This window comes from Bombina bombina, chromosome 1 (genome assembly GCF_027579735.1).
Source record: "Bombina bombina isolate aBomBom1 chromosome 1, aBomBom1.pri, whole genome shotgun sequence".
In the NCBI taxonomy this organism is placed as follows: Eukaryota; Metazoa; Chordata; class Amphibia; order Anura; family Bombinatoridae; genus Bombina; species Bombina bombina.
Genome location: NC_069499.1, coordinates 1495471180 through 1495495195, shown reverse-complemented (window position 1 = coordinate 1495495195; position 24016 = coordinate 1495471180). Strand labels below are relative to the sequence as shown.

The following is a 24016-nucleotide window of genomic DNA, read 5'->3' as shown; positions in this document are numbered from 1 at the left end:
ATGCAGGCAGCTGATGCTACCGCACTCATCCCAAATGTGCAGTCAGTTTTCCTAGTTGAGAACCTTGTGTATCTGTATGCTGATAAATAGGATTAGACAAGGGTATAAAACTGAGTAAGAGACAGAATTGTGTGGTTTTTTTCCTTTTACAATTATAGTTCTATAATAAACATGTGGCAATTTGTTGCATTACATACTTTTAAAATGTCTTTTATATATTTTTGCAATTACTTAAAAGAAACATAATACTAAAAAAACCTATGTTCTTTCTAAAACAGAATGTTTCAAAATATATTAAAGAGCTGTTTCTTTTAAGGATATTTTTTAAAGGATGTTTAAATAAATATTTTTATATTTCCAATATAGGAAAATGTGTTGTAAGGTTAGTAATAGCAATACATTAAAATCATATAAATAATAAAATAAAACTATATCATGCATTGCCTTTTATAAATAAACATTACTTTTCTCCTTACATCATACATTACCTTTTATCAATAAACATTACTTTTCTCCTTATATCATGCATTGCCTTTTATTAATAAACATTACTTTTCTCCTTATAGCATGCATTGCCTTTTATTAATAAACATTACTTTTCTCCTTATAGCATGCATTGCCTTTTATTAATAAACATTACTTTTCTCCTTATAGCATGCATTGCCTTTTATTAATAAACATTACTTTTCTCCTTATAGCATGCATTGCCTTTTATTAATAAACATTACTTTTCTCCTTATAGCATGCATTGCCTTTTATTAATAAACATTACTTTTCTCCTTATATCATGCATTGCCTTTTATTAATAAACATTACTTTTCTCCTTATATCATGCATTGCCTTTTATTAATAAACATTACTTTTCTCCCTATATAATGCACTGCTCTGGATATAGTACACCTAGCTATATACTTTGTGCACAGGCTGTGTGCGGTATAACTATTACACATTGCCCTTTATAGTTACTAGACTACACTGCGGGGAAGCCCACAGTATAGAGTTTTCCGGACTTGCAAGGGTTACGGTTACCAGGGTAACTGTTTCCTGCCAGAGCGAGGCCCATTGACGTCATTGGTGGCCGGCGATTGGTTGACGCGGCGGTTTCCGGTGAGTGCGAGCAACAGAGACCCGGGGGGAGAAGCACACAGGCCCAAAGAACCGGGCGATACCGGAGAGAGTGGCCCGGATACCAAAATCAGCGGCCTAACATACTGACACCACTTCCAGGTAACAGCCGCAGCCAGTGGTGTTATCACTCCGTGCTCGGGTAGGAGTGCTACTGGGGTAGGGTAGAGTGACAGGCGGCGGCCGCGCTTGTTTATGTGACATCTAATGTATGTGTGTGCTATAAATATGCACAGGGCTATACAGCAGTCTAAACTGTAAACATATTAGTATAGTGACAACGTGTAGTATGTAGCACCGCATCTCTAATATGCCTTACAGTAATTGTACATTTACTTTCAGCCTTCTAAACATATTGTGTGAGTAATAGTGTTTTTTTTACATAGATTGTATATAGTCTTATCGGAATCAGTATGTCAGGCTTTCCATACTATATATTACATCTTGCAGTAATGAACCCATGAAATAGATAGAACTTTAAAATTAATATGCACAATTGTATCAGTGTAACACATGCATGTGTAAAATATATATATATATATATATATATATATATATATATATATATATATATATATATATATATTATGTGTGTGACTGTGTACATAGTCTTAACTGATGCATGAAAATTAAAGCACTGTATAGATTGTATCTGTACTTTAAAGTAGATTTTACATTTGCAAGAATTCTGGATCACAAACATAAAGACCACATCAATAAATACAATCCCTAAAAAATATATATAAACAACTGCAAACTCTTTGTGTAGAGTGTGTAACTATTTCCAAATTGACTTCTGTTTGTATTGTACATTTGCTAAATTGCATCACATTCGGACGTGCATTGTGTATGTGCACATGACAGATTATTTTGATGTGCCTTTCAGTAAAATTATTCATCTGGATTTGTGCAAAAATAAGCCTGATTTTGATATTATGGAAGATTTTTTACTTCTGCCACTCTACTGTGTAGAAAGGGTGTTTGTGTTGCAGGCCCGCTCTGTTATTAGAATGCCTAATCTAAAAGATAGACAGTTCCTTTTCTAAAGAACAATCTGCCAAAAATAACTTCATAAATCAGATATATTGAGCTTCTGAAAATCTGCTTTTTTTTATAATAGTTTATATGGCAGTAATGTCTATCAGTAACCATAAATTATTGTTTGGAACTAGAATATAAAACTTCTGTTATATTGATGACTGCCTATGACCTTAGCTTGAGTGTTGTTTTGCCTTTTTGTTTAATTATTATTAAATGAATTATTGGTCTGATTGTTTTGTATTAGTTTGTGTTATCATTATTTAGCATCTTGGTTTTCTGCCTTGCTTATCTAGAACAGTTTGAGGAGTTGAGTTTCAGACTATAATTCATGTTTTTATCTCCTCAGTAGTATGATTAGTTTTGTAACACAATTTAAAGGGATAGGAAAGTAAAAATTAAATGGCCATGAGTCCAATGTTATTTTAAGACACTTTGAAATTCACTTCTATTTTCAAATGTACTTTGTTCTTTTGGTATTCTTTGTTGAAAATTAATAATTCTTTCACTAGTTGTGTTCAGCTAGCTCCCAAATGTGCATTGTTGCTTTGGAGCTGATTTAAACTATAAATTTAATCCCTTTTGTTGTGGTCAAACACTATTTTATTTAAGCATTAGTGCAATAATAAAATGTTCTGACATATAACAGCACCCCCCCCCACACACACACACAACTTTTAGCTTCTTTATGAATTGTGTGTAAAAGACATCAGAGCTTAGTGGAAATATTATCTTTGTCAGCATGGTTCTCTTTGGACTCACAGGAATATTGTAAGTCATTTACGTTTTTTTTAGAAAGTTAAATATTCAGTTATGGATAGATCTATTAAAATAAATGCACTTGCTAGTGTGATGCTATTGGTAAACATTCCTAAAACAGGACTTGACGAATTTTGGCAGTGGAGGCTGCTAAAATTTTACTTCTGACTTCTCAATTTTCAGATTATTTTACAAATATCTATATATGAATTAATTCCCTGGCTCTTAAAAATGTCTTATTGGTTTTCAAGTATTATATAACTTTTTTTTCCCCCCTTCTCAACCCCTGCATTAAAATATGCATTTTTTTTTTTACTTGTATTCATAAATAAATAACATGAGTCATCCATATACCAGGTCAAGCATAAACGCACTTTGCATTGTGAGAATGTACTGTATACTGGTTTAGGTCCCCTTGCATGTAAATTACAGTGACCTTGTAAATGATTTAATTGTCACTAACTGTGCATTTATGGAGTCAACCAGAATTCCCTTGACAAAGCAAAACTATGTCTTGTCTGATTCAGTATGTAAATGTCAAAGAGACATGAAACCCAATTTTATTTCTTTTATCAAATTTGCATCGTTCTGACGTTATTCTTTGTTGAAGAGATATCTAGATAGGTAGCTTGCACATATCTGCAGCACTACATAACATGAAATAGTGCTGACATCTAGTGCTCTTGCTACATTGTTGCAAAACTGCTGCCATATAGTGTTGTAAACACATGCACACTCCTGAACTTGCCTTCCTGCTTTTAAACAAAGGATAACAGGAAAACAAAGAAAATTTGAAAATAATAGTAAATTGGAAAATTGTTTAAATTTGTATGTTCTATCTGCATCATGAAAGAAACATTTACAGAATTAACTGGACATAAAAACCAAAAAGTTTGCTCTCCCTTTAAGTACAATGCAAGACTTTCAGTCCTTTTAACTTGGTCAAACACTTCCTGCATATTAAATAATAATAATAAGGCTTTTTTTTTTTTTTTTTTGGTAGCAATTACTTTTGAGCCAACCAATATTTGAAGTGTTTAGCTTGCTCACTGGCCTGCATGTTTTATTTAAAGGGACATTGTACATTAGATTTTTTTTTGCATAAATGTTTTGTAGATGATCCATTTATATAGCCCATCTGGGGGTGTTTTTGTAAAAATGTATAGTTTTGCTTCTTTTTAAATAACATATTTAGACTTCTAACAAGCTCCAAAGTTTTAGATGTATACAGACTTCAGATTGCTTCTGTTTGTATAATAGGTCTTTTCATATGCGGGGGGGGGGGGGGGGGTCTGCTTTCAGCCCCTTTCAGTGGGTGTCCTAGCCTAACTTCATCAACAGTGCTAAATTGGGAACTTTTAAGTAAGTTTCTAAAAGGTTTTAAAATGGATGTTTATATCAGTATCTGTGCAAATTATTCTTTATAGTAGTGTCTATTACATGCAGTTATATGAAAATGTGTACACTTAAACATAGTAGTGTCTATTACACGCAGTTATATGAAAATGTGTACACTTAAACATAGTAGTGTCTATTACACGCAGTTATATGAAAATGTGTACACTTAAACATAGTAGTGTCTATTACACGCAGTTATATGAAAATGTGTACACTTAAACATAGTAGTGTCTATTACATGCAGTTATATGAAAATGTGTACACTTAAACATAGTAGTGTCTATTACATGCAGTTATATGAAAATGTGTACACTTAAACATAGTAGTGTCTATTACATGCAGTTATATGAAAATGTGTACACTTAAACATAGTAGTGTCTATTACATGCAGTTATATGAAAATGTGTACACTTAAACAACTTTTCAAATTTCTTCTGTTATCAAATTTGCTTCATTCTTGATATCTTTTGATGAATTTTGCAGTAATGCACTACTAGGAGCTAGTGGAACACATCAGGTGAAAAGAGGCATATATGTGCAGTCAACAGCTAGCTCCCAGTAGTGTGTTGCTGCTCCTGAGCCTACCTAGTTATGCTTTTCAACAAAGGATACTAAGAGAAAAATGCAAATTATTTAATATAAGTAAATTAGAAAGTTGTTGCATTAATGTTAATTTTGATTTTACTGTCCCTTTTCTCTCTAATGACTTGGGCAATATGGCATCTAGCGGTATCCTCTTAAAGGGACAGTATACACCAATTTCCATATAACTGCATGTAAAACCTTTTTTTAAATTTATTAGAAACTCCCAATTTAGCACTGTTGATTAGTTTAGGCTGGGACACCCTTTGAAAAGGTCTGAGAAAGCAGACTTTCCCTCCCCTGCATATGAAAATACACGAGTAAGCTGTAATCTCTAGACTTGTCTACATCTGGTACTTTGGGGCTTGGTTAAGAGTCTGAAAATCAGCGCAATGTTATTTAAAAATAAGCAAAACTATACATTGTTACAAAAACACCCCCAGATGGGCTATGTAAATGGATCATCTACAAAACATTTATGCAAAGAGAAATCTAGTGTACAATGTCCCTGTAAAATGTGCTGTAACCTTCCAAACACTGAAAACACAGCAAGTATAAACTACATTTTTTTTTCTTCCACAGACCACACCCACTATTCAATAATTTATTTATATATATATACATATACAGGTGGCCCTCAGTTTACAACGGTTCAATTTGCACCATTTCAGAATAACAACCTTTTTTTCAGTCCTGTGACTGCTATTGAAAAGCTTTTAGAAGCAGTGCATTGATTAAAATAGCCAGTAGGTGGAGCTGTCCGCTTGTGTTGCAGCAAAGATATGCAAGCCAAGCAAGCTGAAATTGATCAGTTTAACCAGACCTGAGCTATCGAGCAGCTTGCAAAGGAACAAGATCTTCCTGTCTATAAATCAGTCCAGATTGGAATGCATAGAAATAACTGTTTGCAGAAAAATGCAAGTAAAGTCTGTTGTGTGATTATATTATTTTATTAGGTTTATAATGCATAATTTAGCAAATGTTTTTGTTCATTTAAAGGATTACTTTCTGTTATAATTTTTAAGCTAAACAACTAACATATTAAAGTTAATAAACATTAATTAAAACCTACTGACCTATATTTTCTCCAAAACTAAGTTTCATAACGTTCTAAAAGTTATATCTTTTATTCGCCGATGATGTCACGTTATCCTGCCCACTATTTTCAGCACTGAGTGTTCAAAATACTTAAACCAATAACTTTGTGTTTAAAGCGCCATTTTGAAACCTAGGTATTGTAAACGGATTGGTACAGAGCAAAGGATACCCACGGAGTGGGTTTGGAAAACAATTAAATTTGCAGACAAGATTTCTGATATACGGTAGAGATATGTTAATGAAATGCTATTGATAAGAAGCGTATTTGGGGTAGTTAGTTAGTAACAGGCATAGAAAATATTTACTTACAGTGGCCCTTTAACTTAGTTTAATTATATATTCTGTTGTGTGATTATTTTATTAGGTTTATAATGCTGTTTAGCATTTAAAGTCTTCACTTCAAAGCTTTAAAAATAATGTATTAGGTGTTACTTATGCCAATTTTGAGAGGGGCCTGGAACCTAACTCCCTCACTTCCCTTTGACTTGCCTTATAAACTGAGTTTCAATTTACAATGGTTTCGATTTACAACCATTCCTTCTGGAACCTAACCCCGGCGTAAACTGAGGGCTACCTGTGTGTGTGTGTGTATATATATATATATGTGTGTGTGTGTGTGTGTGTATATATATGTGTGTGTGTATATATATGTGTGTGTGTATATATATGTGTGTGTGTATATATATGTGTGTGTATATATATATATGTGTGTGTATATATATATATGTGTGTGTGTATGTGTATATATATATATGTGTGTGTATGTATATATATATATATATATAATCAGTTCTAGTGCACTCACTGTGACTTTAAGACATACGCGGTGGTGCTGCGTGAAAGGCATGTAGTTTTAACGATCAACCCCAAAGTAAGGAAGAAACAGACGCTTCACTCTCCGGTCTTTTTCACAATAGCTTTAATCTTCACATGTGTTTGTCAAAATTCTTTGTCCCAAGAAAGCTTTCTTGGGACAAAGAATTTTGACAAACACCCATTGAAAAAGACACCAACTGGTGTCGAAACGTTTGGGAATGTTTTGATTTAACCTATGAAGATTAAAGCTATTGTGAAAAAGACCGGAGACTGAAGCGTCTGTTTCTTCCTTACTTTGGGGTTGATCGTTAAAAAAAAAAAAAAAAAAATATATATATATATATATATATATATATATATATATATATATATATATATATATATATATATATATATATATATATATATATATATATATATATATATATATATATATATATATATATATATATATATATATATATATATATATATATATATACACGCATTGTTAGGTGTTTGATTTGGCCCTTTCTCTTAATGTGACATTGAACCCAAAATTTTTCTTTCTTGATTCAGATAGAGCATGCGATTTTAAGCAACTTTCTAATTTACTCCTAGCTATTATAATTTTTTTTCATCGTTCTCTTGCTATCTTTATTTGAAAAAGAATGCATCTAAGCTTTTTTTTTTATTGGTTGATTAATTTTTCACCAATCAACAAGAACAACCCAGGTTGTTCACCAAAAATGGGCCGGCATCTAAACTTACATTCTTGCATTTCAAATAAAGATACCAAGAGAATGAAGAAAATGTGATAATAGGAGTAAATTAGAAACTTGCTTACAATTTCATGCTCTATCTGAATCACAAAAGAAAACATTTGGGTTCAGTGTCCCTTTAACTGCATAATGCCCTCAGTGGTAGTGCATCAAATTTGCTTTTATTTTATGTTAGTATTCTTACATGATCTATTGCTAATGGCCAGCAGACCAAGGGACAATCAAAAAAATGTATGTTGATTATAATTTGGAAGATATTTTGTGTATTGTTTCAATGTTATTGTGATCACGGTGGTAATTATAACAGCCCATGTTCCCCATACATTCTCACCTATTAGCAATGTTCAATAATCCACCCAGATTTAGGCTTTAAAGTAACAGACGGATTAGTACTGAGATGTCTGATCATTTGTGTGTTATACTGTTTGAATTTATCACACACTTTGCAGTGATAATTGCATTTCATAGTGATAAGCATTTTGGATTAGTGACATCAAATGTGTAATAAAGTTTGTTTCTCTTAGTGATGTTAGATTTGAACATAGATGTACTATTTTGTGAAGACTGCATTAAAACCTACATGACAGTAGTGACACCTCCATGATTATAATTATATTATTTGATATGCTATTTTACATCACACTTCCCTTTACATGGGTTCATAAAAGCTATAATTTACATCAGAGCTTGACAAATCCAGGAGCCAGGGCTCCTATTATTTTGTGTTATTCCACATAAATCTATTTACAAATACCACTGTCTGTCTCCTAAATATTCTTCCTGGCTCTTACGTTTTAAACAGATTTGTTGACCACTGATTTACATATAACCCCTACTTGAGGTAGGGCCAGATAACTAACAGTAACCAAGCAACCTAAAATTCCTGGCTACAAACTTTTTTTTTTTTTTATTCTTCTCTCTGTATAGTGTATAAAACCCTTCCGTGGCTCCTATAAAGACTGAAAAAAATATGAAATTGCAGACGGCTAGAATAATTTATTGTTTAAATTTAGTGATAATATACAGTATATGTGATAATATGATATAGTCAGTATAGTGTATATTAGTTATGTACTATCAGCAAAGTATGGGGATATTGATCCCTTCACTAACTTTTCATAACTCAGCTCATCAACCTTCAACATAAGAATAATTTTTATAGTTTGTATTGATTGGTAGTCTGGTTTTTGTGCATGTTCATGGTTATTTCAGTTCCAGTAGATTATGCAGATTTAAATTTTTAAATTTGAGTCACACAAAAGTTTTTAACATTTGTTTGTTGGAAGGAAGCAGAGAGGGATTGCATTATGTGTAAGTTTGTTGTGGCACACAGGTCTGCTTTGTATTTATGTCCCAGAAAGTTCAGCAACATGAAATCAATGTAGGCATTCACGAAGCATAGCTGGGTTTTGTAACTCTTGGTTCCACGTTGCCTCGCTCTGGCACAAATCCAGTGCTCTCTGGGATTACAAAATTGTGCCAATGTGTCAGGATTGTCATTCTCCTGGTTCGGCAAGTCTGACCTCCACTTCTCCACCCCTCTTACATTTGCTTAAACAAGACAAGCAAAATACTGTGTCTCTTCCTGTTGACGTCAAACTGTCAAAACAGAGCGTCCTAAAGTCTTTGGGAGTGAAGAGACAAACAATAGAATTTGAAGCTGTAGTGTGCGCCCGGCCGTCAGACCTTACTTCCCATATTGCTGATTGTACAAACAACTTCCTAAAAATGAATTCTCTACCCATAAAAGGGAAGAATGACTTTTGTCCTGTTTATTTACATGCATTCATTGGAAATGTGAGGATGTACAACTTTACAGGAAAGGTCATGTCATAATCTTCCATTAGGGCCGGAGATTATTATTAGTGAAAAGAAGATTGCTAGGGTAACCATTAGGTTATTTAGTTCAGATTAGAAAAAAAAACAAAACACTTTTGTTAGCTAGGGCTTCAAGAATGTGCAATATTAAGTTTTAACCCTTTCATTACTGAAATTATTTACATACTTCTTGTGCAATCATGGCACAAATGATTGTAAATGCTTCTCTGTGATCCCCTTTGTTCAGAAATAGCAGACATATATGGCTTTGCCATTGCTTTTTGGTAATTAGAAGGCTGTTAATTGCAGCTGTGCACCACACTTATAATATTCCCAGCAGGGAAGGGGTTAATCTGGAAACTCGTAAGGTTAATTTTAGCTTTAGTGTAGAAATGACACTCCCACCCCCTGATCCCTATCTGATCCCTCCCAAACAGCTCTCTTCCCTCCCTCACCCCCCCACTGGTCACCCCCATTTTAGGTACTGGCAAACAATTTGCCAATATGAACATTTAAGGCATTTTTTTTTCTGCAGCATAGGAGCCCCCATTACCCTCCTACCTCCCTGATCCCTCCCAAACAGCTCTCTAACCCTCCCCCCACTAACTGTCTGCCATCTTTGGTACTGGCAGCTGTCTACCAGTACCTATAAAAATATATATATATCTTAATTGAAAAACAAACTGAAACCTTCTAAGTGGAGGGAAGTAAAAATAAAATATGGTTGCATAAGTGTGAACACCCTTTTATAACTGGGGATGTAGCTGTGTTCAGAATTAAGCAATCACATTGAAAATCATGTTAAATAGGAGTCAGTACACACCTGCCATCATTTAAAGTGCCTCTGATTAACCCCAAATAAAGTTAATCTGTTCTAGTTGGTCTTTCCTGACATTTTGTTAGTCGCATCCTACAGCAAAATCCATGGTCCGCAGAGAGCTTCTAAAGCATCAGAGGGATCTCATTGTTAAAAGGTATCAGTCAGAAGAAGGGTACAAACGAATTTCCAAGGCATTAGATATACCATGGAACACAGTGAAGACAGTCATCATCAAGTGAAGAAAATATGGTGCAACAGTGACATTACCAAGAACTGGCCGTCCCTCCAAAATTGGTGAAAAGACGAGAAGAAAACTGGTCTGGGAGGCTACCAAGAGGCCTACAGCAACATTAAAGGAGCTGCAGGAATACCTGGCAAGTACTGACTGTGTGGTACATGTGACAACAATCGCCCGTATTCTTCATATGTCTGGGCTATGGGGTAGAGTGACAAAACGGAAGCCTTTTCTTACAAAAAAAACATCCAAGCCCGGCTACATTTTTCAAAAACACATCTGAAGTTTCCCAAAAGCATGTTGCAAAAGGTGCTCTGGTCTAATGAAACCAAAGTTCAACTTTTTGGCCATAATTCCAAAAGATATGTTTGGTGCAAAAACACTGCAAATCACCAAAAGAACACCATACCCACAGTGAAGCATGGTGGTGGCAGCTTCATGCTTTGGGGCTGTTTTTCTTCAGCTGGAACTGGGGCCTTAATCAAGGTAGAGGGAATAATGAACAGTTCTAAATACCAGACAATATTGGCACAAAACCTTCAGGCTTCTGCTAGAAAGCTGAACATGAAGAGGAACTTCATCTTTCAGCATGACAACGACCCAAAGCATACATCCAAATCAACAAAGGAATGGCTTCACCAGAAGAAGATTAAAGTTTTGGGATGGCCCAGCCAGAGCCCAGACCTGAATCCAATTCAAAATCTGTGGGGTGATCTGAAGAGGGCTGTGCACAGGAGATGCCTTCGTATTCTGACAGATTTAGAGTGTTTTTGCAAAGAGGAGTGGGCAAATCTTGCCAAGTCAAGAAGTGCCATGCTGAAAAACTCATACCCAAAAAGACTGAGTGCTGTAATAAAGGTATTAGTTTATATTTTATTTTTTTATTTTCCTTTACCTAAAAGATTTCAGTTTGTTTTTCAATTGAGTTGTACAGTTTATAGGTCACATTAAAGGTGGAAAAAGTTCTGAAATTATTTATCTTTGTCTCATTATTTTACATCACAGAAACCTGACATTTTAACAGGGGTGTGTAGACTTTTTATATCCACTGTATGTATATATGTGTATGTATGTGTGTGTGTATATATATATATATATATATATATATATATATATATATATATATATATATATATAATGTGTGTGTGTATATGTAGCCTTCAGTTTACGCCGGGGTTAGGTTCCAGAAGGAATGGTTGTAAATCGAAACCGTTGTAAATTGAAACCCAGTTTATAATGTAAGTCAATGGGAAGTGAGAGAGAGAGGTTCCAGGCCCCTCTCAAAATTGTCATAAATAACATCTAATACATTATTTTTAAAGCTTTGAAATGAAGACTTTAAATGTTAAACAGCATTATAAACCTAATAAAATAATCACACAACACAGACTTTACTTGCATTTTTCTGCAAACAGTTCTTTCTATGCATTCCAATCTGGACTGATTTATAGACAGGAAGATCTTGTTCCTTTGAAATCTGCTCAATAGCTCAGGTCTGGTTAAACTGATTAATTTCAGCTTGCTTGGCTTTGCTGCAACACAAGCGGACAGTTCCACCACTGGCTATTTTAATAAATGCACTGCTTCTCAATGCTTTTCAATAGCAGTCACATGACTGGAAAAAAAGGTTGTTATTCTGAAACGGTGTAAATTGAACCGTTGTAAAACGAGGGCCACCTGTATATGTATGTATATGTAATATTTCTATATCATTTTATGGGGTAATGGGAAATTATATTTTATTTTTTTACTACATCTTTGTAACATTTTGTAAAAACCAGCAATGGTATGTAAATGGGGGGGGCGCAAAATTTATCCTCTCCTGTGTGGCCAAAAATCCTAGCGCCGGCCCTGCTCTTGAGGTATGCAAATGCATATTTGGACCAGCCAGCTTCATTTTGGAAGAAGGTGCTGTGGCCTGATGAAACAAAGATTATTTGGTCATAACAAGGGGCGTTATGTGTGTATGTATATGTATGTATGTGTGTGTGTGTATGTATGTGTGTGTATATATATATATATATATATATATATATATTTTTGTATGTATTTGTAGAGCGCCAACATATATAAATTTAGCAACTGAAGAGCACTCGCACTACATGGTCAACTTGCCTGGGTGCATGCAAAAAAATGAATATAATTGAACAAATGGCTTGCACTCACTGGGCTTTTTAAATGACGTGCCTTTTATTGGTGACGTTTCGGGGACCGTATCCCCTTCCTCAGACCGTCTGAGGAAGGGGATACGGTCCCCGAAACGTCACCAATAAAGGCATGTAATTTAAAAAGCCCAGTAAGTGCAAGCCATTTGTTCAAATATATATATATATATATAATAGTTAAAACCTTTATTAAATATGAATATTGCATGAAACATAATTTATGTAAGAACTTACCTGATTTCTTTCATAGTGGCAAGAGTCCATGAGCTAGTGACATATGGGATATACATTCCTACCAGGAGGGGGCAAAGTTTCCCAAACGCCAAAATACCCATAAATATACCTCCCACCTCACTCACATCTTAGTTTAACGAATAGCCAAGAAGTGAGGTGTATAAAAAGGAGTAAAAAGCATAGAAAAAGAGGAACTGGAAAAAATAATGTGCTTTATACAAAAAAAATCATAACCACAAAAAATAGGGTGGGTCTCATGGACTCTTGCTACTATGAAAGAAATTAATTTATCCGTTAAGTTCTTACATAAATTATGTTTTTTTTTTCATGTAAGTGGCAAGAGTCCATGAGCTAGTGAGTATGGGATATAATACCAAAGATGTGGAAATCCACAGAGTCACTAGAGAGGGAGGGATATATAAAAACAGCTATTTCCGCTGAGAAATTAAATCCCAAAAAATAATTGTTTTCTTAGAAATTTAAAAAAAGCAAAAAACACTCAAATCAAAGGCATTAGAATCAAGCTGAGACAACTGCCAGAGGAACCATTCTACCAAAGGCTGCTTCCCGAAGAAGCAAACACAAAAAAATGGTAAAATTAGAAAAAAGTATGCAAAGAAGACCAAGTTGCTGCTTTGCAAATTTGGTTAACTGAAGCTTCATTATTGAAAGCCCAAGAAGTGGCAACTGATTTAATAGAATGATCTGTAATTCTCTGAGGCGGAGACTGCCCCGCCCCCAGATAAGCTTTGTGATTCTAAAGTCTTAACCTTAAAAACAGAGAAATAACAAATAGACAAAAAATCTTTCTGAAATCTTAAGTAGCCTCAACATAATATTTCATTGATCTTACCACATCCAAAGAATGTAAAGACCCTTCAAAAGTATTCTTAGGATTAGGACACAAAAAAGAAACAACAATTTCCCTATTGATGTTGATAGAATTCACAACTTTAGGCAAAAATATAAATGAAGACTGAAAAACAACTTTAAATCAGATAAATAAACTCACAAGAGAAAGCAGACAACACAGAAACTCTTCAAGCAGAAGAGATAGCCAAAAGAAATAACACTTTCCAAGAAAGTAATTTAATGTCCAGATAATGCATAGGCTCAAAAGGAGGAGCCTGTAAAATCAATCTTAAAACCAAAATTAAGACTCCAAGCAGGAGAAATAGATTAAAAATAACAGGTTTAATATAAATCAAAGCCTGAACAAAACAGTGAATATCAGGAAGTTTAGGAATCTTTCTATGAAATAGAACAGAGCAGAAACTTTCAAAGTATTTCCAGACAAAAACCTTTATCCAAACCATCCTGAAGAAACTAAGGAATTCTAAAAGAATGCCAAGAATAACCACGAGTTGAACATCATGAAATATAGATTTTCCAAACCCGAAAATAAATTCTCCTTGAAACAGACTTACGAGCCTGTATCATAGTGCTAAAAACTGAGTCAGATAAACCTCTATGACTAAGCACTTAAGCGTTCAATTTCCATGCCTTCAAATCTAGAGATTTTAGATCCTGATGGAAAAAAACGGCCCCTGAAACAGAAGGACTGGCCTTAAAGAAAGTGGCCAAGGCTGGCAACTGGACATTCTGACATGGTCCTCATACCGAAACTTGAGAGGCCAAGCTGGTGCTACTCAGAAACACATAAGATTGTACCATTTCCTATCTTGGAGATTACCCTTGGGAAAAATAACCAGAGACGGAAAAATGTAAGCAGGTTGATAAAAACCAAGGAACTGCTAGAGCATCCACCATCTCTGCCTGAGGATCCCTAGACCTGGAAATGTATCTGGAAAGCTTCTCGTTTAGACGAGAGACCATCAGATCTATTGCTGGAAGACCCCACATCTGTACAAGATGAAAAAAACACATCTGGATGGAGAGCATTCCCCCGGATATAAAGTCGGACGGCTGAGATAATCCCCTTCCCAATTGTCTACACCTGGGATATGAATCGCAGTATTTAGACGAGTTGAATTCCGTCAAAGTATCCAAGATACTTCCTCCATAACTGAAGGACTGTGAGTCCCTCCTTAATGATTGACATATACCACTGTTGTGATATTGTCTGTTTAAAAACAAATGTAAAAGTTACATAGAGACCACGTCTGAAGAGCCCTAAAAATAGCATGGAGTTCTAAAATATTGATTGGCATTGGTAAACTCACCTCCTGAGGTTTCCAAACCCCTAGTGCTGTCTCAGAATACAGACCAGGTAGGATGAACAAATGAGGCCCTCTGAACAATAAGGTGATAGTCCAACCACCAAATCAGAAGGAAAAGAGTGTTGGGATTTAAGTATATCAGTTGTGATATCTGAAAATAATCCATGCACATATGGTGCAGCATGCAAAGTGATAGAGACCTCAAACGAAAACAAGCAAAGAGGATCGCACCTGATGCTGCAGTCATGAGACCTAAAACTTCCATGCACATAACAACTAAAGGTTTTTAACAAACTAAAATTAACTATTTGTCTCCAGTCTATTAGAGAAAGAACCATAGATACTAAAATCTGTCTGGCTACCTAAAAAGGTGACCGTTGTCTAAAGAATCAAAAAACATTATTGTAAATTGATCCTCCAACCATGTCTTGAATAAACCACACTAGTTGTTTCAAGTGAGATTCTGCTGAATGAAAAGATTAAAGCTAGTACCAAATATCATACAAATAAAGAAACACTGCAATACCCTGCTCTCTGAATACAGATAGATGGGCACCAAGAATCTTTGAAAAGAATCTCTGAGCTGCTGCTAGCACAAAAGGTCTGTCGACAAATTGGAAATGCTTATCTAGAAAAAAGAATCTCAGAAAACAATAGTGGTCTGAAAGAACAAAAAATAAGTGTCCTGTAAGTCTATTGTGGACATGAATAGTCCCTATAGTCACCATCTGGAAAGCTGGGACTCTTACAAAATGATATAAAAATTTCAGAACCAGAATTGGTTTGAACAATTTTTTTTTTCTTTAGGACAAAGAATAGATTTGAATAGAAAACCAAAACTCTGTTCCTGCAGAGGAACTGGAACCATCACCCCTGAAAACTTAAATCTGAAACACATTAAAGAAAAATCTGAGCTTTCACAGAGTTTGTTATAACATGGAAAAGAATCTTCCCATGTAAGGTTTTTATCCTGACAAAAATAATATTCTGAATCCACTGATTTGATTAGAAACTGTCCAAAAGTGTTGAAATAAATACAATCTGCCCCCCCCCCCACACACACCAGAAGAACTGGATAAAAGACTGCACCTTCATGCAGTCTTAGGGGCTGAAATTAGTTTATTTATTAGGCTTGTAATTATTTAAATTCAGAAAAAAAATCTAAAACCAGAGCCAGAGGCCTTAGGGAAATGAAAAAACAAATAAAAAAAATATCCTTAGATTTCAAAACTTGGGGCTGAAAAGACTCCCTTTCCCCCAGAAATAGAGGAGATAATAAAATCCAATAAAAAAACATTTATAAATTATAAAAATATACAATTCCTTCTTTATAAAGAATGAATACATTCAATTGAAAAGTATGATTTTTCAAACTTAATCTCTGAAATAGGATCCTCCTAAGTCGGAAGAAACTACATCAGCAGAAATACTACAGTATGCTGTCGATTAATACAAAGTTTATAGGTATATGAGACGTTAGGAGAGATCTTTTATATTAATTTGAAGGCGGAATAGCAGCCATAGCCTTCACTATATCATTTGCAACAGTAATGATATATATATCAACAGTATATATCAACATTAATATCATGTACATTAGACTGTGAAGGTAAAACAGTAGATGTATATGTACTATAGAAACATTATCAGTATGAATAATAAAACATAACAAGTGCCACATATTGAAGCTGAAGAAATAGTCGGCTAATTAAGCAATATACACACTTAACTTTGGTAGAAATTGTGCACAGGCAGTATTGTTTCTACAGTAACATCAGAGGCAGGATCAGTTTGAGACATCTTGCAAAGAAAAAAATAACATTTAAACAAAACATTCAATTTCCTCAAAATAGCAGTTTCAGGAATGGGAAGAAAATGTTTATATGTAAAACAAAAGCAAATAACATAGCCCTCTGTAACAAATGAAAACGGAGAGCAAAAAGAGGGGAGAGGCTTAATATAACAAAAAAATTTGGCGCCAAAAATGATGCAAACAAAGATGATGCAAATGCTAAAGAAAAAAACTTTTGGTGCCAAGATTAACAGGAAATGACACAATTTGTGACATAACATGCGCGACTTTGGGCCAAAAAGTTTTGCGTCAACAAAGACGCAAGAAATGACGTGACTCGCATCACAACAAGCGCAACCTTCGTGCCAATAAGGTAAGGAAAAAAACAAGACCGAAGTTACAACTAGCTGAAACCTCAGGTAAGAAAAAAAATTATACAAAATTTCTCCCAAACATAATTTTCCATGCTGAAACTGTTAGACTGCAAAGGGAAATAAACATAGACCTGACTCATGGCAAATATATGCAATATATATTTAAAAATTTTAAAATATAAAGTGCCAAACATAGCTGACAGTGTCTTAAAAAAAGATATATACTTACCTGAAGACACCCATCCACATATAGCAGACAGCCAAACCAGTACTGAAAAATATCAGCAGAGGTAATGGTATAGAAGTATAACGTTGATCTGAAAAAAAATCAACATTCAAAATGCTTAGAAGCGCCTTTCACAGAAGAAATCAAGCACGACTTGCTTCACCATCCTTCACCGAAGCCAAAATTTGTTAAACTAAGGTGTGAGTGAGGTGGGAGGTGTATTTTGTATGCATTTTGGGGTTTGGCAAACTTTGACCCCTCCTGGTAGGAATGTATATCCCATACGTCTCTAGCTCATTGATCTTGCCACTTACATGAAAGAAATATGCTTTTCTTCTATAAAGGTAAGAAGAGTCCACGGATTCATCCTTTACTTGTGGGATATTATCCTTCCTAACAGGAAGTGGAAAAGAGCACCACAGCAGAGCTGTCTATATAGCTCCTCCCTTAGCTCCATCCCCCCCAGTCATTCTCTTTGCCTACTCTAAGTACTAGGAAGGGTAAAGTGAAAGAGGTGATTTTGATAGCACCTGCGTGGCCACGCAGGATTTGGTATGCAGACCTGGTGGACATGTCATCTCTTCCACCATGGCCACTGAGACAGGACCTTCTGACTCAAGGTCCGTTCCAGTATCCAAATCTAGTTTCTCTGCGGCTGACTGCTTGGAGATTGAACGCTTGATCTTATCCAATCGGGGTTTCTCGGAGTCGGTCATAGAAACCTTGATTCAGGCTCGAAAGCCTGTTACCAGGAAAATTTATAAGATAAGATATGGCGTAAATATCTTTATTGGTGTGAATCCAAAGGCTACTCATGGAGTAAGATCATGATTCCTAGGATTTTGTCCTTTTGTCCTTTCTCCAAGAAGGATTGGAGAAGGGGCTATCAGCTAGTTCCTTAAAGGGACAGATATCTACTTTATCACTGCACAAACGTCTGGCAGACATTCCAGACGTTCAGTCGTTCTGTCAGGCTTTAGTTAGAATCAAGACTGTGTTTAGACCTGTTGCTCCGCCATGGAGTTTGAATTTAGTTCTTAAAGTTCTTCAAGGGGTTCCTTTGAACCTATGCATTCCATAAATATTAAGCTTCTATCTTGGAAAGTTCTGTTTTTAGTTGCTATCTTTTCGGCTCGAAGAGTTTCTGAACTATCTGCATTGCAATGCGACTCACCTTATCTTGTTTTCCATGCTGATAAGGTGGTTTTGCGTACCAAACCTGGATTCCTTCCTAAGGTTGTTACTAATAGGAATATCAATCAGGAAATTGTTGTTCCTTCTCTGTGTCCTAATCCTTCTTCTCAGAAGGAGCGTCTGTTGCACAACTTGGATGTGGTTCGTGCTTTGAAGTTTTACTTGCAAGCGACCAAAGATTTCCGTCAAACATCTTCTTTGTTGTCTATTCTGGAAAACGTAGAGGTAAAAAAGCTACGGCTACCTCTCTTGCCTTTTGGCTGAAAAGCATCATCCGTTTGGCAAACGAGACTGCTGGACAGCAGCCTTCTGAAAGAATTACATCTCACTCTACTAGAGCGGTGGCTTCCACATGGGCTTTTAAAAATGATGCTTCTGTTGAACAGATTTGTAAGGCTGCGACTTGGTCTTCGCTTTATACCTTTTCCAAATTTTCCAAATTTGATACCTTTGCTTCTTCGGAGGCTATTTTTGGGAGAAAAGTTCTTCGAGCAGTGGTGCCTTCTGTTTAACCATCTGTCTTATCCCTCCCGTTCATCCGTGTCCTGTAGCTTCGGTATTGTATCCCACAAGTAAAGGATGAATCCGTGGACTCGTCTTACCTTTATAGAAGAAAAGTAAATTTATGCTTACCTGATAAATTAATTTCTTCTATGGTAAGACGAGTCCACAGCCCGCCCTGTCATTTTAAGACAGATTAATTTTTTTTAATTTAAACTCCGTCACCTCTGCACCTTCTAGTTTCTCCTTTTTCTTCCTTACCTTTGGTCGAATGACTGGGGGGTGGAGCTAATGGAGGAGCTATATAGACGGCTCTGCTGTGGTGCTCTTTGCCACTTCCTGTTAGGAAGGATAATATCCCACAAGTAAAGGATGAATCCGTGGACTCGTCTTACCATAGAAGAAATTAATTTATCAGGTAAGCATAAATTTACTTTTTACATGATTTTTATCTACTTAACGGCAAAGGGCTCCAATGTATGTCTAAATATATATACATATGTATTTGTCTTGTATGTGTATATATGTCTGAAAATGGAAAGATCTTTAGACATGTATATGCCTGCCTTTTTGTCTTCTTCTAACATCTAAAATCTTTTATCTTTGAGCCTTAAAAGGACACTGAACCCACATTTTTTCTTTTGTGATTCAGATAGAGCATGCAACTTTCTAATTTACTCCTATTATCAATTTTTCTTCATTCTCTTGCTATCTTTATTTGAAAAAGCTAAGGAGCCAGGCCAGCCAATTTTTGGTTCAGACAGTGGAGTCACTTGTTTATTGGTGGGTGAATTTATCCACCAATCGGCAAGAACAACCCAGGTTGTTCACTAAAAATGGGCCGGCATCTAAACTTACATTCTTGCTTTTCAAATAGATAAAAAGATACCAAGAGAATGAAGAAAATTTGATAATAGAAGTAAATTAAAAAAAATTCTTAAAATTGCATGCTCTATCTGAATCGCAAAAGAAAAAATTTGAGTTCAGTGTGCCTTTAATAACTTTTGTGTGCAATATTAAATATTTTTATAATTTTTATTAGATGGTGTTGTTATTATGAGTGTGTAAGTGTTCTTTGTAATGTATTTTTTTTTTTTATGTGTTTTGTGCAACTTTTATGTTTCGAGAAACAGATAACCAGAGATCTGAAGTCGCAGTAATGATTCTAGCGTAAATAACTAGAGGGAGGTTAATAGTTACACTACAATAATATTACCCCTGCTAGCTAACTAATTGACCCCTTCACTACCGGGAATATTAGAAGTGTGGTGCGCAGCTGCAGTTACTGGACTTCTAATTGCCAAAAAGCAATGGCAAAGCCATGCATGTCTACTATTTCTGAACAAAGGGGACCCCAGAGAAGCTTTTACAACCATTTGAGTTATGACTGCACAAGGATTCCACTGAATTATATACTTTAGAGCAGGGGTCGACAAATCTGTTTAAAATCTTGAAGCTAGTAAGAATATTTAGGAGCCAGACAGTGGTATCTGTATATAGATCTATGGAGAATAACCAAAAAAGTTAGGAGCCAGTGGCTCCTGGGATTGTAGGTAAAATGAGAAATATTGTTTTTGTAAAAAAAAAAGCCATTAACTGCTTCTGTGGCAATAGATTCTATGAGGTTCTTGGCAGCACCTTGCTGGCCTTTTAGTCACTGAAGCGGTTAATGTGCTACTATCAGTGTTTCATGAAGTAAACTTGGTGTGTGTTGGTGCAGGGGACAGCTCGAGCCTGTTGCCTATAAATAGCTGCCTTTCTTTTTGTTTCAGATAACAGCCATGGCATCTTGCTTCACTAACAGCGAGGAGGACCGCAGCCTCAGGGAGTGTGAACACTATGTGCAGAAGCACAATATCCAGCAACTCCTGAAGGACTGCATAGTACAGCTGTGCACGGCCAGACCTGACAGACCCATGGCCTTCCTCAAGGAATACTTTGAGAGGCTGGAGAAGGTATTGTTGTGTTCCACTAAACGTCCCATTCGGTTCCATTACGCATATGAGGGGAACACATTTAGATATGTTTAAAGTATGTTTTGCTTGCATAGGGTTAATAATCAGTTGTGTACTTCTTGTTAGCTTATAACTGCTGTATACCCTATCTTATTAGGCACCCGTTTCAGTTACACTGGTGCCACCCTTGCACTGGTTTGCCAATCAGCAGGTGAGTGTGCTCTAAGATTACTACTGATCTAATGTTAAAGACCAATGCAGCTTTATTTTAAACACCCGTTCTATTTAAATCACCTTGCATTGGTATACTGGGGCTGTGCAGCATACTATTCGCGTTCAGATCCTTTAAATGATTACTGGCTAACCAAGGCATCTACAGCTATAAATCAGACAAAGGGTACAAGCCTCCATATGCCTGATTAAAAGTTGGTTCATGCAGTTCATGAACATCCATTGTTCAAATACAGATACAGTTTGGACTTCACTTTATAAACCATGCACAATGCAAGCAATCTCTTCTATCTTTCAAAAAAGTATTTCAGTGTAAGAATTCCATATTTTGTGTTTCTTCTGTTTTCATTGAAGCTTAAAAGATTTACTATGAGAGAAACCTACCTTTGTCCTAATATATATATTCAGTGATTAAGTACTTTTTATTAGATTACTAAATATTAATCTTACTTATTCAAGATATATTCTGTCAATTTTAAATGTCAATATATTTTTAATTAAAGTTTCAAAATACTTTTTCAGATTCAAATGACAGAATTCAAATAATTTATACACATGTATAGTAGAGATGTGCAATTTGTTTCCTTCGTGAGGATCCTAATGCGGAAGAAGGTATCTGCTCGTGCCAATCTGATCTTTTCATAGCTGGTTTGATTCTTGTGAAATATCGCCACACTAAGATCTGGATTTGCACAGATCTTATGGTGGTGATCTTTCATAAAAATAAATCCGGCTCCGAAAAGAGCCCAACGGAACCAGCAGTCACCTACTTTTGCATTCAGATCTGCACAAAAAAATCACCACACTAAGATCTGGATTTGTACAGACCCCCACTCTAAGATCTGGATTTGCACAGATCTTAGTGTGTTGATCTTTCATAAGAATAAATCTGGCTCCGAAAAGAGCCCAACGGAAGCAGCGGCCGCCTACTTCCACATTCGGATTTGCACGAAAGATCCAAATGCTCATCTCTAATGCATATTATATACGAGCAATTAAGCACTGCACTGCTAAAGGTCAGAATGCAAAATAAACGTTAGTGAAAATTTTCATTTTATTTCATGATTTGATTTTCAAAATGTTTGCAGTCCAGACACATCCCTTGAAAAGCTGCTTGAGCATGGTTATCCCATCTTCTTTGCTGTGCTAATAAGGGCCAGACGTAAATGAGATCCTGCACTGATCAAGCAGTAACTGTTTATCATGTAGTAGGATCAGCATTTGGTCCTGCAGGATACATGTCAGTTTCTTGGGGAGCAAAGATAAAACCACAATAGTGGAGTTAAATTACAGGCAAAGTAGTCCTATATAATAAGAGGACATTACTTTTTTACCCACAAATAAAATGTTTAATTTTAAGTCATCCATGTTTTAAAAGATCTAAAATATAGATTATTATAATAAGAGTGTATTTCCTTATTTATGTAAAATAAACTTTATTTACAATTTGATGTTAGCGTGGGATAATGTAGTTTTTTTTTTTAAAAACACAAAAAAACATGTTCGAAAAGATCATGATTTTCTATTTTTTTTTTTTTTCTCTCCCACGTAGTGTTGGTTTAGAAGAATAGTGTTTCATTTCTCAACAAGAAAAAATAGCATTTGTTTCGTATTTCGTCATTTTCATTATAGTGCAGTACGTCATTCTCAGCCTAGATGTCGGTACTCCTTGGGGTGTTATAGTCCCAAGCTAGGCTTTAAGGGGTGCACAGAACTGGGACATTTTAAAGAGACAAAGTCAAAATGAAACTTGCATTAATTAACATGTTTTATGTTGATATAACATGATATTTAAACTAATTTTCCATTTTACTTCTATTATGAATTTTGCCTAGTTCTCTTGGTATCATTTGTTAAAGAGTAATCCTAGATGTCTATAGCAATCTAGTAGCAGTGTTTGCTACATCATTTATAGCCATGTTATACATTGTTGCAAACACTGCAGCCATAGAATGCTAACACGAGCATGCTCCTGAGCTCCTATCAGCATACCTAGATTTAATCTTCAACAAAAGATACCAAGAGAGCAAAGCACATTTGATTAAAGAAGTAAATTGAATCATGAATGTTTCATTTTCACTTTACTGTCCCTTTTAAATTACATATAATTGATTTCATAAAGTGTCAATGTGTTTTCTTTTCAGGATATTTTATTAGGATTCTTTATATTCTTAATATTCTAATGGAGTAAAACCATACGTGCTAATCACCAAAAATAATCGGTTTATTTTTCATAATAGGAGGAAGCAAAACAGACATTAAACCAACAGAAGTCAGGCTCTCGCTCGGACTCGCGTGAGGATGAGATTTCCCCCCCTCCTCCTATGAACCCTGTGGTTAAGGGCAGGAGGCGTCGTGGGGCGATCAGTGCCGAGGTCTACACAGAGGAAGATGCTGCTTCTTATGTCCGGAAGGTAAATTCTGAAACCTAGAGGCGGCTGACTTGGATCTAATGATTCTTTTTATCCACCTCCTTTTTAAAATCCAACCAGATTGTTTCCATGGAATTTAACAAATAATTTTCATTCCCAAATGTTCTTATCTTCTGAAAGACGTCTGTTGAATCTCTGTCTTAAAGGGACATAAAACCCAAAGTGTTTCTTTCATGTTTCAGAAAGAACATCCAAATTTTTCACAACTTTCCAATTTACTTCTGTGGTCTGATTTGCTTAGTTTGCCTTGTATCCTTTGTTGAAAAGCATACCTATGTAGGC

At 35.4% G+C, this 24016-nt stretch overlaps 1 protein-coding gene across 1 annotated transcript in view; it reads left to right on the top strand.

The window, feature by feature from the left end:
- Nucleotides 1-1088: 1088 nt before the first annotated feature.
- PRKAR1A (protein kinase cAMP-dependent type I regulatory subunit alpha) overlaps nucleotides 1089-24016 on the top strand; it is a 105831-nt gene continuing 82903 nt past the window's right edge. The window contains exons 1-3 of the mRNA XM_053707650.1: nucleotides 1089-1227; nucleotides 20889-21071; nucleotides 23543-23716. Coding sequence (XP_053563625.1) covers nucleotides 20898-21071; nucleotides 23543-23716 — 348 coding nt within the window. The 5' untranslated portion in view covers nucleotides 1089-1227; nucleotides 20889-20897. The remainder of the gene's footprint in view (nucleotides 1228-20888; nucleotides 21072-23542; nucleotides 23717-24016) is intronic.